Source organism: Chanodichthys erythropterus, chromosome 23, assembly GCF_024489055.1.
Source record: "Chanodichthys erythropterus isolate Z2021 chromosome 23, ASM2448905v1, whole genome shotgun sequence".
Lineage (NCBI taxonomy): Eukaryota > Metazoa > Chordata > Actinopteri > Cypriniformes > Xenocyprididae > Chanodichthys > Chanodichthys erythropterus.
The window spans coordinates 19,686,057-19,705,718 of record NC_090243.1 but is presented as its reverse complement, the minus strand read 5'-3'; the positions used below and the strand labels follow the sequence as shown (position 1 = coordinate 19,705,718).

At 38.2% G+C, this 19,662-nt stretch overlaps 4 gene segments (V, D, J or C); all 4 read left to right on the top strand.

Annotated features, from left to right (window-relative positions):
- The first annotated feature begins 4,153 nt into the window (after positions 1–4,153).
- Positions 4,154–4,661, top strand: LOC137013724 (immunoglobulin kappa variable 4-1-like). The segment is given in 2 exon segments: positions 4,154–4,213; positions 4,303–4,661. Coding segments are annotated over 2 exon segments (408 nt in total).
- A 5,525-nt stretch (positions 4,662–10,186) lies between these two features.
- On the top strand, positions 10,187–10,818 carry LOC137013504 (Ig kappa chain V-III region PC 7183-like). The segment is given in 2 exon segments: positions 10,187–10,359; positions 10,468–10,818. Coding segments are annotated over 2 exon segments (435 nt in total).
- A 2,391-nt stretch (positions 10,819–13,209) lies between these two features.
- LOC137013507 (Ig kappa chain V region 3374-like) lies at positions 13,210–14,169 on the top strand. The segment is given in 2 exon segments: positions 13,210–13,629; positions 13,719–14,169. Coding segments are annotated over 2 exon segments (384 nt in total).
- A 3,321-nt stretch (positions 14,170–17,490) lies between these two features.
- Positions 17,491–17,966, top strand: LOC137013723 (Ig kappa chain V region 3547-like). The segment is given in 2 exon segments: positions 17,491–17,539; positions 17,629–17,966. Coding segments are annotated over 2 exon segments (387 nt in total).
- The last annotated feature ends 1,696 nt before the right edge of the window (positions 17,967–19,662 follow it).

The following is a 19,662-nucleotide window of genomic DNA, read 5'->3' as shown; positions in this document are numbered from 1 at the left end:
AAACTTATTTGCTCTGTTTACATAGTTTACTGACACCTATTGGTTATTTACTGGTACTACTGCCTTAACAATGACACTCCCAATGGATGAGGATAATTTAATAGCATTTAATAGAGCCGTGTAATGACGTATATATAATGAATATAAAAAAATTGTCTGATAGACTGTTTAATATACAACACAACCAATTTGTAACCAAAGACTAGGCTATGTAAAATGTGAATTAACTTTTATTAGTAACTTTGGTAAGTTTCAGATTTCAATTCATAAATAACATCGATGGAGGGGGGCCCAAAAAATGCAGCCTGCCTAGTGTAGTCCATTTATTTAATCCGGCTCTGCACACAGTGCATATAAAGTTTAGTCCCAAAGTGCGCACAACTGGAAAAAACACGATTACCTTTGATTTCGTTAAGGCCCTTTCACACAGGACGCGGTATGCGCTGCGCTATGAAACCCATTTGTTTCAATGGCTTGTGCCGCGCGAGGACTGCGTCGACCAAAGCGCAGACGCTGCGGAGCGCAGCTTGCGCGCACGCCGCGGTCAAAGTTCAAAATAGTTCAACTTTTGCCGCTGCGCTCTGTGACGATTACCCGCGCGACCAATAGCAACGGGGCATCCAAACAATCGGAAAGCAAAATGGATGAACAGCTATTTACTGTGTTGTAATTTCCAGAGCTATACAAGTTTGCTGGTCGTATAGTGACATCGGGAGAAAAGCTGTGTCATGGAGACATGACAGACACTGTCAAGAGCTGCTCTCTTTCTTCTTATAAGCAGGGCTATTGTTATTGCTCACTTCTTAGCACGGCCCGGGACATATACTTTACTGCTGACCGAAAGGTGGAACAACAATCAAATGACTATGTATAAAACTCCTGCTACATGTTTGGAAAAATCCGCCTACTGTGTTCTGGCCAGTGCAGCGCAAATCGCTTTGTATCTGAAGGGCTGCGCTGAACCCAGCGGCGAGCGCAGCGCATGCCGCGTCCTGTGTGAAAGGGCCTTTAGACAGAAAAGAAGCAGGGTCGTACGCAGGGTTTTATATTTACCAAGGTGACAAAAAGTATTATGCTAGGCGGGTTCGGGGGCATGCTCCCCCGAGAAAATTTTGTTTTCCCTGGTGTACATATATGCATTTTAAGACGTTTTAAGGCCAACAAATTGGATAACAATAGCTTTAAAACCATGTTAACAAATACATACATGCACAGTTTTGAGGCAGCTTTAATCGCATGTTTGGTAATTTCATGATTTCATTTACAACAGAATAACGACGGTGCATGCCCGTAGTTTCTTTAGCGCTTTAGTTAAGCTATAATAAAGTAATATGCAGCGCGCGCCGGCGCATTTGCGCGAGCAATTCTTGAGTTCACGCTTCGAGCACAGTAGGCTATAGCCTAACGGATGACTGGAGTTTTACTGACATAGCCTGACAACATCTCATCTGACCGCAGTTCACTGTTGTTCAACTGAAGCTACCTTTTCCGCGCTCGTTTGACTTGCGCCTGGCGCTGAGGCGAAGGTGGAATGCGCGTCTGAAAAGTGTCCCGTTTGTTGTGGTCGTAAAGAGACAGTTCTATATAAACGCAGCGTTTTACTTTGCGATGTTTAAAAAATATATTTTTATTTTTGGTATTTTATATGCTCTGTTGGTGGTTTGTGGAGTAGATCACCTGAGGGGGATTAGACAAATGCTGAATTAGAGACGGTAAAAGTGAGTGGGTCCAATATCATTGGTCTTAAAAAGTGGGTGGGTCTTGGGTCTTGTGGGTGGTTCCAACGCCCATGCAATAACATCATTTTAGAGCTTCAGACGACTGAGAATATCGAGCACAGGTGAGATTATCAGAGATCCAAACACTGAAGGGTTCATCCTAGACCATTTGTCTATTTAACCCCAAATTTATCTGTGTATCATCTAGATACCCTGAAGACATCAAACAAGTGATCAACAGAATTTGGATTCATCAGATTGTTGAGAAGATATAGTTTTATAAGTGTATTGAGCCATGGCTAAATGAACTATCTTCTAAACGCTTTGACTAATTCAAATCCTTTTGATAACTTTTGTCATTAGTGTCTATAGATGACATGCAAAATTTCGTGTGAATCAGTCAAGTGGTTTAGGAGATCAAAAAAAAAGATTTAGCAACTCAAAATGGCCGACGGACTACAACATGTTGTACTAATGTTGTCCACTAGAGGGAACCACAGGATAAGAAATCTATTTTTCTATCAGTTTCCATCAGTTTGAATGTTTGAATCCAAAATTGACAGAACTTCATACACATGGACAACAAGACTTTCTGAGTAAACATGCCGAGTTTCAGGAACTTTTTTTTAAATCAGTCATTTATATGAATGGGATTCAGAGATGAAGGTCATAATACTAATGCTGTCCACCAGAGGGAGCCACAGGACAACAAATCCTTTCAGATCTCTTTATGAAAGTCTGTAAATGGTTCAATAGATTGACTTGTAGTATAAAAAATGCATATAGGTCTAAATTCATTATAGTTTCATAAAGTTTAATAAAGCCCAATATAATTAGATTGCAAAAAAAAAAAAAAAAAATCTCCAAAATACTTACAGATCATTCATTTATATAATAATATTAATTTTATACTATACTGTTGAAAACATATTTGTCAAGTTGCCAGACGTGACTGAATGTATTGCCGTTCAACTGAAGGAAAGAGACAATATTATCTGTCTATTTTAATATAGTACATAGAATAATACTTCCATAAAGAGATACTTAAAGACTCATTTTATTTGAAAAGACACATGGCCATTGCTGTACCGTCTACTACACGATTCAAAGTGTTTCTGGATTGAAGTTTCTGAGCTGTAAAAGATCCCAATAACAATTCAAGCTACAAGTTAATCCTATTATGCTAGAGGATGTTCATGTGCATTAAAGCTGTCTAAAGACCAAGAGTTTGTCTTACATTGGCCATATAACCTGTTACGGCCAATTTGTAGGTCACTATATTAGGCAGCTTGTATGTATCCTTTGGCTCAACCAATGACTTTAGGCCAGGACTACAGTACCTGTTTGTTACTTTGGGTGGCGCAATTGCATATAGTGCTATAATATATAAATATATAGACCCCTTAAAAGTTTGTAAACATTGCAACGTTTCCTGGTGGGCGGGGCTTAGCTGGAGGCAAAAAGAGACGCTGGACTCAATGTTGACAAGCGTAAGCTAGCATGTTTTAGGAGGGATTTATTAAACATAGATGCAGAAGAAGGTTCAGAACTGTCCGAATATGTACAGTCACTGACTCTGCGGGACCGTGACAGCTATTTTTGTAAATTAACTTAAGTTTTGGATATTTCCTAGACAACATATGAATTACTTTCGGGTGGTTCGGGGAATTTTTTCAAGGCTTATTGTTTAATGTAACCTAACGCTGGGCTAACTATGATTATGGCTAGCGGTGTGGATTATTTTAAGAGACCATTCAAAGGATGGCACACACATCTATCGCTGTATGTTTGTTTAACATTTAAGCTAGCTAGTGCGCTAAAAGTTGGCGACTTTTCACCTATAAAACAGAAACTTGCTGATTTGTACTAGATAAAAATCAACACACCATTATATATGCATCGATTATTTTACCTGATATGAAGTGTGCACTGCAAACACGAGTATTATTTATGATCGTCTCCGTCCAGTCTGTACGCCGTATATATACAACCACAATTATCTTTTTGATTTCTGTGAAGGAATGTCTGCCGGGATCTGGTAAAACTTTAGTTTTGAACCAAACGTCCTGTTCCTTCTATTCTGGCAGCCAAAAACACAACAAGACGACATTTTAAAGTCAAAACCTCAAACTTTTAGCGCGCCCGCTATGAGTTCTTATTTATGTTTTGCCTCCAGCTAGAGCGGTGACGTCACAGTGACGTAGGCGATTAAGGGGTCTATATAAGTCATAGAAGAAACTTCCTGTTCATCAGTGGTGTGTCTGTCTGTTCACACCGCCCTCTAGTGGCACAGTGATGTAGTGCAAGATAACATGAATTTAGAGCCTCATTTAAATACAGAATGAGTTCATTTGCATATTGATCAGATGCTTCAGTGCTCTGAGAGTGTTTATAGTGCTGTGAGTTTAACACTTCATCACTGACACACACAACAATCTTCATCAACATGACCTTCATCACCATCTTCATCTGGACTCTCACAGCGTTTGCTCAAGGTTTGTGGAGCACAAGTTTGAGATCAATTCATTTCTTCAAGTATATTGTCAAAGTTTTGAGTTGATTTTCTTCTTGTTGTGTGTTTCAGAGTGTAGAGGACAGATCACCGTCACTCAGAGTCCCTCAATGACAGCAGCTCAACCAGGACAAACTGTGAACATCAACTGTAAAACTAGCACAGATGTGCACAGATGGAATGATGGAGATGAAGGTTTATTCTGGTACTTACAGAAACCTGGAGAAGCTCCTAAACTCCTGATTTATTGGGCCAACACCCTCCAGTCAGGAACTCCATCTAGATTCAGTGGCAGTGGATCTAACAGTGATTTCACTCTGACCATCAGTGGAGTCCAGACTGAAGATGCTGGACATTATTACTGTCTGAGTCTTCATTGCAGAAAAGGTTCTGATGGTAATTGTGTGGGTGATGTAACATTCACACAGTGATAAAGAGTCGTACAAAAACCTCAGTCAGTCAGAGTCACAGTGACTGAACTGATACTGCAGCTGCACTGTAAAAAAACAAACGTTAAAAAGCAGTGAAATGTATGGCAGCACAGGGTGCCCAGCCTGATCTCATTGTAGGTATTAATACGTAACTTTCAAAGACACAAAACATACATTTTTGTATGTTTAGAAAGGTGCTGAAACGTACTATATTGACATATTTATAACACTAAAATGTAAAAATTTGTTTTTATATCAAAAAAACATTTTTGAATCTTTTATGTCATATATGTATAATTTTCCTTTTAACATTTTGCAGATACAGTATCTCACAGAAATGAGTACACCCCTCACATTTTTGTAAATATTTTATTATATCTTTTCATCTGACAACACTGAAGAAATGACACTTTGCTACAATGTAAAGTAGTGAGTGTTCAGCTTAACAGTGTAAATTTGCTGTCCTCTCAAAATAACTCAACAGCCATTAATGTTGAGTGATAACATTGTTAGAACATTATCTTCTAACGTTCTTATAAAGTGTTTAGAGGGAAGTTTCCCATCAGGCACTGGATGTGGTCTCCAACGTCACCCATAGACGTCAAATTTTGATTGAAAATAAAAATAACTATTATTTTTAATAAAACATCAACATCTAAACCTCTTTTCATTCTCTTTTGTAAACTACAGAAATAAAGTCAATCTGGTTTAAGTGAAGCTGGTAATGCAGTTTTTTGAGATGCTTAATAATGTTGAGCTTGATGTCAAACAAACGTTGGGTTTTCACTTTCAACCAAAATTTGAAGTCTAAGCAACATTTGAGTCCACATCCAGCAGCCAATGGAAAGCTTCTCACTAAACACTTCATAATAATGTTTAGGGGATAATGTTCTATCAATGTTATCACTAAACAATTTCAGAATGTTTTTAGAGAATGTTTTCCTACCTTTTAGCAGAAAGTTCTGGGAACAAAAATAAAACTTGCTGCTGAAAACATTCCCAGAACATTACAAATTTCTAGGTTCTTATTTGATTTGAGTATCTCATCCTAACATGTCATTTGTACACTATACACTGTATTCATACTATATACTGCAGACAGTAAGAGTTTTATATTAGCTGCTGTTTTAATTGCCGCATGTTCTTGTTTCATCATGTATCTGCAGGTGTTTTCATGCTCCATTGAGTGAAGTTTATTTATAAAATATGAGCTAAAACCCTGATCCAATGAAAGACCTGATACAGAAATGACACAAAAAAGGACACATTGACATAAAGCTACATTTGTTTTTTATTTATTTACTGAATTTTAATATAACAGTGACTGAATGATAAAGCACTGACAAATGCGAATGGACCACAACTATCAATCAGTTGTTAAAGGAATGGAGATGTGAGGATTTGTGGAGATTTGAAGGTAACAGTGACTCCGGGCCTTTGTGTTGAACGTTACCCGATTCCACGAATAGAGGATTTATTCACATCATTGGCAGAGGGTCAACGCTTCACCAAACTGAACCTCTCCAGTGCATACTTACAAGTGCCCTTGACAGAAGATTCACACAAATGCCTCACTATCACCACGTCAAAGAGGCTCTTTTGTTACAATCGATTACCATTTCACGAGTTCACACTTACAAATAATCAGATAGTAAATAGTATGCGTATTTGGCATGCTGTCCGAGGAGAGGGCTCTGAGCTCTGTATTTTGGCCCGAACCCAGAGTACTCCCCCCTATTCTGGTTAGGAAATCAGGCAGATGTGAGGAGACGGGGTGGTGGAGGGATGCTGTCAAACTGTCAAGGGATATGGGTGAGTCGACCGTGTCTTATATATATGCTTTCACTCATGCTGATTGGGTAGATATGTTGATTACTGTTTGCTGACAGCTGGATGAAATGACGTAATGATTAGTCAGATTATTTGAATGTTGCTCCTCCCGAATTTTGTTAACAAAACATCATGTGGTATTGCTTCGGCTCCTGCAATTTTTCCCAATGTTCATTGCTATCTAAACGATATATTAATGGATCAAATGACGAGCAACATCTCAAGAGTGTAGACACAGTCCTCAGTCGTCTGGATGAGTTTGGGCTGTGTGTCCAACACGAGAAATGTGAATTCTTTAAAGATTTGCTGCAGTATTTGGGCACATCATTCATGATCAGGGTCTTCATAAGACACCAGAAAAGGTCAGGATGATCGTGGATGCGAATAACGTCAGTCAACTTCGTTCATTTCTTGGACTATTACAGTCGATTTATCCCTAACCTTGCATCAGTGTTAGCAAGAAATTACACAAGAAAGTACTGAATTTCTACCAATATCTGAACAGGCGAAAGTTTACAACGCTTACAGACCACCGTCTGCTGACAACAATCTTTAGTCCAACAAAAGCCTTTCCATCCATGGCTGCAGCTCGGATGCAGAGAAAGAGGTCCTCCTGAACCTTCATTTAGAGCCTCATTTAAATACAGAATGAGTTCGTCAGAGGCGTCACCCGCCTCTGACGTCACGTTTCCTCATTGATTGGATACAGAGGTGCTTCACAAACACAAAATGCAGAGGTTTCCCATCACGTCATTCGACGTAGCGTCTCGTTCCCTTACTCAGGGAACAGGGGTTACATCTGTAACCCGAGACGTTCTTTGTTGTTCCTCTGTCCTTCAGTGATTCTGCTCGTTATCACCTAATTATCTCATTAACTCCTGCATGTTTCTGTGTTACATTTAACAGCCTGTAGTGTGCACACTGAGCAGTGTTCAGTTCATCTGGACTAACCCATGTGGGGCCTCCATGGAAACTGTGGACAAAATCGGCTGGGCCCCAGTTAGGCAGCCCAGGTGACACCCATCTGGACCCCACATATCTGTACTGGCTGGGAGAAACACTCAAAATAACTATAAATGTGTTTGTCATGCATGTGCACCTCAAAAAAAAATACATTCTTTTATCTATGAGGTTCATAATTTGGCCACATGTTCTTGTTTTTTCATCATGTATCTGCAGGTGTTTTCATGCTCCTGTAAGACTGATGCCAGAGTACCTGGACCAAGAAAGGGCCACTCTTTGAGAAAACAAAGGAAATTAACATTTGAACTCTCTCTTGCAAAATTAGCATCTCATTCGAGACGCAATCACACTGAGTCGATCACACCTCAGCAATGCCTTAATCTACATTTCCCTTCCTTCACCCCCTCTTCCCCCATCTCTTCTCTCTACATACGGAGATGACCTGAAATTCACCCAAAATCTATATGGTTCAATGTGAACAATACAATACTATACATGTTTGGTATCATTTGAAATGTCTCAGTGCGACTGGTACAAGGGTCTCATTCCCATAGAAGTAAACCAGAAGATAATAAAGGTTTAAAGATTTTAGAGATATTTTGCTCTCTGTAATGGGTGTGTCCCTAAAAGGTGTAAACTACTCAGTCTGGGACGTTGATTAATGCAAATTACCATTGTAAACTCATGTTTCCATTTGAAAGAAGTTTCTGTCTTGGTCTGAGTATTTAAAGAGATGTTGCAGGAGGCTTCAGACATTTTTCTAATGTCAGGTATTCATCTTTTACTCTGTTTCTGAGCATTTGATGTTTGTATTGATCATCTTTGAGATGATTATGTAATTGGCATGATACATTTACCTGACTAATAAATTGTTACATTTGACTTTATTCTGACTTACTCTGAAATTATTGACTCTAGTAGATTATAAATCCATAATCCCACAAATCTACGCTCAGGTTAGTAACGGACTAAAGTACAGTTTAGGTGGAGCAGTGGGGCACACCAGCTGATGTTTTAGAGCTCTGACTAGCACATTGGCATTAGTTAAGTATACTTAGACTGTGTAGGCTAATAATGGGTTTTTTCCTTTTAGAGCAACAGAGTGTTGCTAGATCAATCTAAACAGGATGGGCCTCAACCTCTGGTTATGGTGAGATTATTCTAAGTGTCTGTGGGTAAACCACTGCGTGATTATGTAAAGTTACCACTAGAGGAAGCTGATTTTATGGTAATGGTCATGGCCCCTAGTTAAAAGTAATCTTACCTTAATTCGGTGTGTTCAGATCTATGGGGACTAAATAAACGTATTCTAGAATGAGCAAAGTGGGTACGGCCTCTAGAATATTAGTCATCGCCTCTGTCTAATGACCAAGACTGACGAGATTGTGCGTATGAGATCGTATGCCCGGCCGGTGCGAGACTCAAAGCGTTATAGGAATCTGAGTACAAAAAAGAGTAAAGAGTTAAATAGAGTAATCAAATGTATAGCTAAATTGTTATACAAATGACCAATAATCAATTGACATTCTAAACTAAATTCAAGGTCATAATAAAATGGAGTCAGATAAAAGTTTACTTGGAATTAAACTACTTTGCCACACTGAAAAGACCGAATGCACAAGAAACCTTCCCCGCCCGGTGGAAAACGATTGGGCGGGCCTTACACTACATTTGAATTTAAACTTATTTTGCGATCATTAAAAAAGTATGTTTTATATGTGTAGTATGAATTGAATCCAGAAGTACTACATTCACCATGTTGTCATTATCATGTGACCTACCAGCGTCAGTTGCGTCATTTCACCTCCATTCATAAATCCTCTCCCGTGGCCTCATGGGATAGTAAAGTGTCCATCGAATGCACACCTCAGAATCTCGCTGGAAGTAGTAGGTCATCCAGGGACTTTTCGCCTAGAGTTTTTCAAATACTATGTATTCGGACATAACATGTTGGTGTACTGTTTTTCACCTACTATATAGGGAAGTATTCGATTTCACACGCAGAGCATCTTTGTATATTTCATTTCACAGGAAATGAAGGACGCATTTGAGTCTTCATCGCACAGCAGAGACGCAACTGACCTCTGAATGTGGCCTTTGAAGGATGCAGCCTCTGAATTGGGACACAGCCATAGGGTTCTTCTCATTTATTATTTTTGCATCCTCATTTCCTCCTCTAACTTCTTTTCCTCACGTCTTAGCTCCACCCCCTCAGGATGCGAGGGAAGGATACACCTGTGTATCTTCACTCATGACTCATCAGGAAGGTTCCTCGCTCCTTATTCCTCGCCTCCTTGAGGTGTTCGATCGGTTTCCGGGTCACGGGCTGGAGGATGGAGGAGTGAGGAAATGAGGAAGTATCAATTTTTAGTATTGAGAAGCACCTATTATGTCTTTGGGAACAAGCGACAGTCTTCATGGGTGAATAATTGATTCATTCACTCAAATGATTCATTCAAAGCACTATTTCATTCAGGAACTATTGTGAGTCGCACTGCGGTTTTTTTGCAAATATTTCAGTTGGCCGTACAAAAACAGACCAAGTAACTGTTAATATTGTGTCTAAATTTTAAGCTTCTTGTTTATTGAACTGTTGTACAGCAGCAAATTCACAATTAAAGTTGTGCAGATTTTCTGAAAAAAAGGGGGCTCTGGATTATTAACATGTTTCTGAAGTCTGAATGAAACAGAATATTAAACCATCTTAAACCTGTCACTCCTGAAGCGTTTGCATAGAGAGAGTGTTTTACATGAGCGACACACGCTTCAGTGCTCTGCATGTGTTTATAACTCTGTCAAACATCAAACATGATCAACAACTGTTTTTCACTAGAACTGAACCTACAACCAACAAAAATGACTTTCAGCACCATATTGATCTGGACGCTGGCAGTATTATGTCGAGGTTTGTGTCAGTAAAGATTACAGACATTATTTACTTGTTATTTTTATGTGTTGTGAAGATATATGGTTGTAAAAGTGTTTGTGATTTCTAATCTTTCTCTCTTGTCAGAATCTGTTGGTCAGGTGACAGTGACTCAAACTCCCTCAGAGCTGCTCTCTCAAACTGGACAATCAGTCACTGTGACCTGTAAAACTAGCAGTGATCCAGACTGCTGTTATAGTGGACAACCCGGTCTGAGCTGGTACTTACAGAAACCTGGAGAAGCTCCTAAACTCCTGATTTATGCAACAAACAACCTCCAGTCAGGAACTCCATCTAGATTCAGTGGCAGTGGATCTAACAGTGATTTCACTCTGACCATCAGTGGAGTCCAGACTGAAGATGCTGGACATTATTACTGTCAGAGTATACATGTCATCAACAGTAAATATGTGTTCACACAGTGATAAAGAGTCGTACAAAAACCTCCGTCAGTCAGAGTCACAGTGACTGAACTGATACTGCAGCTGCTCACACACTTTCACACACTACTGACACACAGAGGACAAACACAGGAACTACACATGTGCTCAAAACTGACTTATGACTGAAATCAGCTCTATTAGACTGTGATCTGTCCTGTGACAGACGGGTTTGACTCAAATATGCTCAGAATCAGAGAAAACAGAGAGTGTAAATTGATATGTAGATTCATATGTTGTTTTGTTTTTGTACATTAAACTACACTAAAGTCATGGTGTATCAGTAACATGCAGATGTTTTTCAAGCAGCTCCTTCATCTAAAGCTGTTTCTAAATGTATTACTCATAACTCATTTCTCATGAGCAGAAGTGAAAGTGTTCCAGTTGAGAGCGTTGAACCAATCAAAGAGTGAAACTGTGAGTTTGAGGTGAAAATCACATTTGCATTGGCAGGTTTAGTGATTGTGATCCTCTCAGAATAGAGCAGCTCCGTCTCCAGTGACCATGTTCAAACCCCAAGAGCTTCATTTGACATTTCCTGCTAAATGCAGCTGTTCTCAACTATTACAATCAATCAAAAGCAGCTGAAACTTTAGTGCAGGACTTTGAATGAACGACACACTGATCAATGATGCAGTCCGACACAAATGTAACGCGTTCAGAAGCTTTATTGAATGAACAGCAATGGCAGCACATTGAAAGACTGCTTCAGTATTGAGCTGTAAATCACGTGACTGCTGCGAATCCTGCCGGACGCTCAGATACGGCTCGTCTGGACCGGAGAAACATCAGCACTGGGAGCTCTTGAGGAACGAGGCCTCGTGATCAGCTCCGTCATGTCTTACTCTGCAGACGAAGCGATCCGCGCCTTCCCAGCGTGCTTTGCTGAGGCTCAGGACGCTGCTGCGGCTGTAGCGTCCGTCCCGCTCGCTCTCTGCGCTGGTCTGAACCCCCTCGGTGACCTCTGACCCGTCCAGCGTCCAGCTCACCGTCGCCCCCTGTGGAGAGTAAGAGCTGAGCAGGCAGAGCAGTGCGGCTGAGTCTCCAGAGATCTGCAGAGAAGAGGGCGGCAGCAGAGACACGGAGGGCTTCACTGCGGGACCAGCTGCACAAACACACACAAACAACACCAACGTCTTTAGATCATCAATTAGTCAGATGTCACACACAGTAATGGAGGAAAAATCACAATCATTTCATCTTTACAGAAATTCCACATCACTGCTTTCTTTCATAAACCACATAGTAATGATCCTGCATTTAAATTTCAATATTCTCAGTTCAAATAAAATATTCACTGCTACTAAATATATGAAGTATAAGATATATGAATAAATATAAATCAGTTCTCTGAAGCAGACATGATATACAGCAAATATTACAGTCATTTCATCTTTTCTGAATAAGGTTCAGTTTAATCTCAAACTGATTTTAAAAACATTGTCCAGAAACTGATGATTTATATGTAGAAAACAAAATTACATGATCATTTCATTATTAACTTAAGACACTCACAATCATAATTATCAGCAAATGTAAGATAAAATTATGAATTTTTCAAATCTTTCTCTTTGTCTGATGATGACGCCTACAAAATTATAATTATTTTGTCCGTATCATCAAACTTTTGTTTCATGCATTACAAAGTTTCTGAATTATTACATTTACCAAAAATTATGGACACAATTAAATAACTGAAAATGTCAGAAAATATCACAATCAATATATTAAAAAACAAACAATGTTAGTTATTATAATATCTGAAATTACTCTTGTAAAAAGAAAAAATATTTAAAAGCAACATAAAATATGCCTTGCAATGGAAAAATATAAATATCATGAAATATCACTGAATATAAAAATGTAATTGTGAAATAGTAGACAGATTATTATGAAACAAATTCACCATGAAATATTACAGTTAATATTTTTTATTTAAACTATTTTATAATAAAACCCTGTTGCAAAATGCTTGTTTGAATAATCTAAAAACAAAACAATTATATATAAAGATTTTTAGAGAATTTTAGAGACTTACTGATGGTCAGTTTAGTTCCTCCACCGAAAGTGTACCACAGTGCTTCATTCTAGTGAAAGCGTCGTACAAAAACCTCCGTCACACTCAAATGAACACAAACTCCAGCAGAGAAAGAGACGAACGACACTCACACACACTGATATGAGACTCAACAGCAGCTCTTCTCAACATTAACATGATTGAGCTGAAAACACACACTAAATATTCATCTTTAAAAGAAATACTTGTTATTGCATGAAGGATGAAATTTTATAATCAGTCAAAAACTGCATTCATCACATTTACAAAACATGTGTGATTTAAATTCTGCCAAATCTAATTAATGGCTTTATGATTAAATCTTCAGCCAGATTGAGATGGTCATTCTCTATTGGATGACCTTTGACCTGTTCTACAGTATCATGATGATATCAAATCTGCAGCACAGGTATTAAATGCTCTCAGCATCAAAGTCTGAATGAAACTGATCATTAAAACAGTGTTTAGAGGGAGAAGATCCACCCAAAATAACATGAAGTCAATCAGGAGTGTCTGTTTCTGAAAATGATCAATAGAAATTTATTAGCAAAGATACTTAATGACAAAACAGTGTTTCTGCTGTCTTCAGGTAAATGATCTGGAGTGTGTTTGCATATTGATCAGATGCTTCAGTGCTCTGAGAGTGTTTATAGTGCTGTGAGTTTAACACTTCATCACTGACACACACAACAATCTTCATCAACATGACCTTCATCATCATCTTCATCTGGACTCTCACAGCGTTTGCTCAAGGTTTGTGGAGCACAAGTTTGATATCAATTCATTTCTTCAAGTATATTGTCAAAGTTTTGAGTTGATTTTCTTCTTGTTGTGTGTTTCAGAGTGTAGAGGACAGATCACCATCACTCAGAGTCCCTCAATGACAGCAGCTCAACCAGGACAAACTGTGAACATCAACTGTAGAACCAGCAGTAATGTGCACAGATGGTTTGGGGATGATTGTTTAGCCTGGTACTTACAGAAACCTGGAGAAGCTCCTAAACTCCTGATTTATTGGGCAAGCACCCGTCAGTCAGGAACTCCATCTAGATTCAGTGGCAGTGGATCTAACAGTGATTTCACTCTGACCATCAGTGGAGTCCAGACTGAAGATGCTGGACATTATTACTGTCAGAGTTACCATGAAATCAACAGTCAATATGTGTTCACACTGTGATAAAGAGTCGTACAAAAACCTCCGTCAGTCAGAGTCACAGTGACTGAACTGATACTGCAGCTGCTCACACACTTTCACACACTTTCACACACACTCAACAGTGAAGATTTTCATAAATATTAAATTATATATAAAGCATTCAAGTTTTTTCTCATTGTACATATTTAAACTATAAAACTCTTTATCTTATTAAATTAATCTAACACTATATCTGTGAGGTTCATAATTTGTCCGCATGTTCTTGTTTCATCATGTATCTGCAGGTGTTTTCATGCTCCATTGAGTGAAGTTTATTTATGAAATATGAGCTAAAGCCCTGATCCAATGAAAGACCAGAAACAAAAATGACACAAAGAAGAGCTCAAAGACACAATTATTTTTCGTTTAATGACTGAAGTTTAATAAAATCACACATATAGTCTTGTGTGAAAGGCAGAAAGCAGATGAATCGACTGAAACTGATGGAGAATGAATGAGTCCCTCATGTGCTGCAGAGAAACACACTGTTGGTCTCCATGAGTGAGAAGAGCAGCAGATCTCCTCTGAACACTGCCGTCTCCTCACACAGGCCGGCCGCTCCGTGTGTCCTCACAGTGTCTCCATCCACTCCTGCTGCTGCTCCAGCTGTACAGACCGTCCTTCTCCAGGAGCCCAGCGCTGCTCTCCTGAGACCTGCTGCTCCCGTCCACCTTCAGCTCAGGCTCCAGTCTGACGGGAAGCCCTTGTTGGCCACACACACCAGTGTCACTGTGTTCAGAGAGGAGATCTCTGCGCTGACGCTCACAGAGAAATCACACTGACCAGCGGCTTTCCTTTAGGATTCGAGAGAAAACTGGGAGAAATTCTCCAACAGCGAGAGAAACAACATGAAGACGAAAATCACATCATTATTCCTTAAACACATTAATGCTCACAAACTCCTTCACATGAAAAGAGAAAATAACGTTCACATTATGGTAAATATTAATTATGATATAAAAAGAATCTATCATGGAGTTTTGAATCACCACAAAAAATGCAGGAATTCAAAATGACAGCATTTAAAATTGTGGGTAAAACTCTGTTTAAAATCAAAAAGGAAACATTGTGTGTCTCATCCATTATAACTTTAAAGTTAATTTCCTCAAATATGAACCTTTTTTTCTCTTGATGTATCCGACAGAGCCACTTCAATAAGAGAAATACAATAATGAACATAATTTGCAGTTTGGAAATATTGAAGTTCATTTAACAATCGACTATTAAAAAATCAATCAATTTGCAGCTTTAAAACAGCTTTAGTAAAAACATCAACACGCTAAAATTGACATTTTAAGTTTAATTGTTGTCAAGTGGTGCCAACATACCATAGTGTTATTCAGGGACGTGCACAGGGGGGTTGCTCAGGTTGCCCGGACAACTGCCCATATGCCCTTCTCGACTCACGTTGCCCTTCCGAGGTGGAAAAAAATAAATAAAAAAATCGTACAATGGATGCAGAATTTCACGTTGGCCTAGATAAAAAAAAATAAAAAAAAATCGCAAAGCCTCATTCACTTCCATATTCGGGCACCCGTCCGAAAGTGAAAGTCAGTAGGGGAAGGGCAAACTCTGTTTACGTGGCTGCAGCACTGCACGCGACCGGCACCTGAGCTGAGCCTGCATGAGCGGCACTAGAAGGAGATTGTCGCGGTTGTCGGGTGAGACGACTTAACGTTGTCGGGAAGGTGAGTAAGGTTATAATCGTTAACGAAAACGAACGAAAAACGAAAACTAGGTGGGAAAAAACATCGTCGTTAACTGAAATAAAAATAAAAACGAGGCATTTCATTTCCCTGCGTCTCTCACTCACGCGTCTCTCTCACATACTCGCGCGCGCACAGCCCCTCCCCTCCGTGCACACCGCGCTTCCATGAGAGCGAGTGTTGGAAGCAAGTTCGTGAAAGGTTGGTGTCTCGTGAAAACCTTTACACAATCACACATTATATATGGCATAAAAATATATAAAAATGGTATAAAAATATATTATTTTTGTTGGGGAGTGCCCTTTTTTTAGGTCAGAGCAACTGCCCCTCAAAATTCCTGTGCACGTCCCTGGTGTTATTTTCTTTCAGTTTTAACCATTTATAATTTTTGAATGATCTGTGAGGAAAAAAGAGCTGAAAATTCATAAAATCAAGTAGAAATGTCAGATGCTGCTCAAGAAACATTTAATGTGTACAATTGTACAAAATATTTGTGTACAATATTTTTTTTCAGGATTATTTGATGAATAGAAAGTTCAAAAGAACAGTGTTTATCTGAAATCTAATCTTTTGTAACATTATGAATGTCTTTACTGCCACTTTTGATTGATTTAATGCATCCTTGCTGAATAAAAGTATTCATTTCTTTAATTTCTTTTCAAAAAAATAAAAATAAAAATTCTTACTGACCCCAAACTTTTGAACGGTAGTGTATAATGCTACAGAAGCTTTGTATTTCAGATAAATGCTGTTCTTTTGAACTTTCTATTCATCAAGGAATCCTGAAAAAAAAGTACACAACTGTTTTCAACATTGAAAATAATCATAAATGTTTATTGAGCAGCAAATCATCATATTAGAATGATTTCTGAAGGATCATGTGACACTGAAGACTGGAGTAACGATGCTGAAAATTCAGCTTTGCATCACAGGAATAAATTACTTTGTCAAATATATTTAAATAGTACACAGTTATTTTAAATTGTAATAATATTTCACAATATTACTGTTTTTTACTGTATTTTTAATTAAATAAATGTAGCCTTGGTGAGCAGACGAAACTTCTTTTAAAAACATTAAAAATCTTAGTGGTTCCAAACTTTTGGACTGTACAGTAAGCTGCCGAAGGCTCCTGATGTCAGAGAAAAATGGATTCAGTTTATTTTAACGAACGTCCTATAGTCACACGCTGACTTGTTTGTATTGTACATTTTACCAGCGACTGTTGTGATTGATGGTAAAAATCAGTCTAAGAAGGACCAAACCAGTTCCTCAACACCAAAACAAAGAGACTTTCATGTGGGATCAAAGAAATCTCATGGAAAATACTGATAAACTAAGAAGCTTTGAGTGTGTTGACGTCCACACAAGAGAAAATACATCATTCACCTCTCTGTGTTTAAAGTCACTGAGAAATCAAAATGGACAATTATTGTTTTTCTGGAATGTTGCAGTATTTATTATAAATTATTTATCAATGCACATCATTATTTTTTTAATATTCAGCTAAGATTTTAAAGTTCACACTTATATTTGATGTTGTGATTGACAGGATGAGATGAACGAGCTCCTCCTGAACCTTCATTTAGAGCCTCATTTAAATACAGAATGAGTTCATTTGCATATTGATCAGATGCTTCAGTGCTCTGAGAGTGTTTATAGTGCTGTGAGTTTAACACTTCATCACTGACACACACAACAATCTTCATCAACATGACCTTCATCATCATCTTCATCTGGACTCTCACAGCGTTTGCTCAAGGTTTGTGGAGCACAAGTTTGAGATCAATTCATTTCTTCAAGTATATTGTCAAAGTTTTGAGTTGATTTTCTTCTTGTTGTGTGTTTCAGAGTGTAGAGGACAGATCACCGTCACTCAGAGTCCCTCAATGACAGCAGCTCAACCAGGACAAACTGTGAACATCAACTGTAGAACCAGCACAGATGTGCCCAATTGTAGTGGGAATGATAAATGTATATCCTGGTACTTACAGAAACCTGGAGAAGCTCCTAAACTCCTGATTTATTATACAAAAAGCCTCCAGTCAGGAACTCCATCTAGATTCAGTGGCAGTGGATCTAACAGTGATTTCACTCTGACCATCAGTGGAGTCCAGACTGAAGATGCTGGACATTATTACTGTCAGAGTTATCACTACATCAACAGTAAAAATGTGTTCACACAGTGATAAAGAGTCGTACAAAAACCTCCGTCAGTCAGAGTCACAGTGACTGAACTGATACTGCAGCTGCTCAAAGGAGGATCTGAAACAACATCGTCACACAAACATCTGAAATAAAATCATCTAAATTAATCTGCCACTCTTAATAATTATAGAGGTCAGAAAGAGATTTTGTGCTCTTATAGATCAGTCACACGTTTGAGATCTGAGTGATTTCAGTTGCTGCATTTTATTAATAATAGATGTTAATTTTCATAATTCTCCATGGTTATTTGATTTGAGTATCTCATCCTAACATGTCATTTGTTCACTATACACTGTATTCATACTATATACTGCAGACAGTAAGAGTTTTATATCAGCTGCTGTTTTAATTGTAGTCCTGATCAACAGTTCAGTTCAGACACGCCTCACTGAACGTTCTTATAACAAAAATCTGTTCGCTGGGAAAGATGTACCTTTTCACTTTACCGCCCCAGTGACAGAACTGTACCTTTTTTTTTCTGACAGTGTGTTCAAACACTTTCACACACACTCAACAACAGACACTCACACAACAAATACAAAGAGATTCTCTCAGAAAGCTTTCTTTAGATAACTGCAAATCAAAACATGATCACAAAATTTTAACAAATGAAGCTGTAAACAAAAGTTGGGTTGTGCATCCCTTACGAAAAACTAGTATACTTCAAGTTCATTTGATCAAGTATACTAAAGTAATGTTCAAGTATAATATCAATGTACTAGTAGTAAACTTGTAAGTGTACTATTTCAATACCGCTTGGGACTAAATTGGCCCAATTGAAGTATACGTTTAAGTGTACTATAAGTGTAACAGTAGTAAACTTTAACTAGTTCACAGCTACGTTTCTCATTTGTACTGCATCTGTACTAAAAGTGAACTTATACTAGTATACTAGTAGTTTACTATTTTAATACTACACAGCAAAAACTGCAGTGTTAAATTAACTCTCCAGGGAGTACATGTGAGACCATACTCAAGAGTGTTAAAGTTAATGAGATAATTAAGTGATTAATTGAGTGATGATTGAGCATTATTGAAGACACCTGATGATAACAAGCAGAATCACCAAAGGAGAAAATCACTATTTTTAAGCCACCATCGTGGAGATGAGGGTTTGCTTTAGTTGGGCTCTTGACCCTTGACTTTTTAAAATAAAATTTTGTTTGGGTTGTTTTAACTGAGTTATAACATCCAGACAAACAAGTGGAAAAAATGGTCAGGTGATGTTGGTTATGTTTTCACATGATCATTATTTGGTCTGAATATCTGAACTCATTTAGAGTCCAATCTCTGAGTTAGATTTGCATTATTGATTACAGCAGCACAAGATCCACTTTATCAACAAAATCTGAAGGATTTCACAAACAGTTGTTCTGAGCAAAAAAAAAAATATATATATATTTCTCTTAGGCACACACAGACATCAAGAATCAGCCTGTGAATCTCAATGACAGTGACAAGCAACATATTCTGATCAACAGATCAACTCTGAACATTAGAAAACAAGCTACTAAAAAGTCACATAAACGGAACAAAATAAAATATGAGAATAAAGAAAATTACTAAGACAATTAAGCTCATAATTTATTCATGCAGCAATGCATGATGGGAGCCATGGATGAATTTTGATTGGTGGCTCCCAGAATGCACTGCAACATGCTTTATTATTCTCACCAT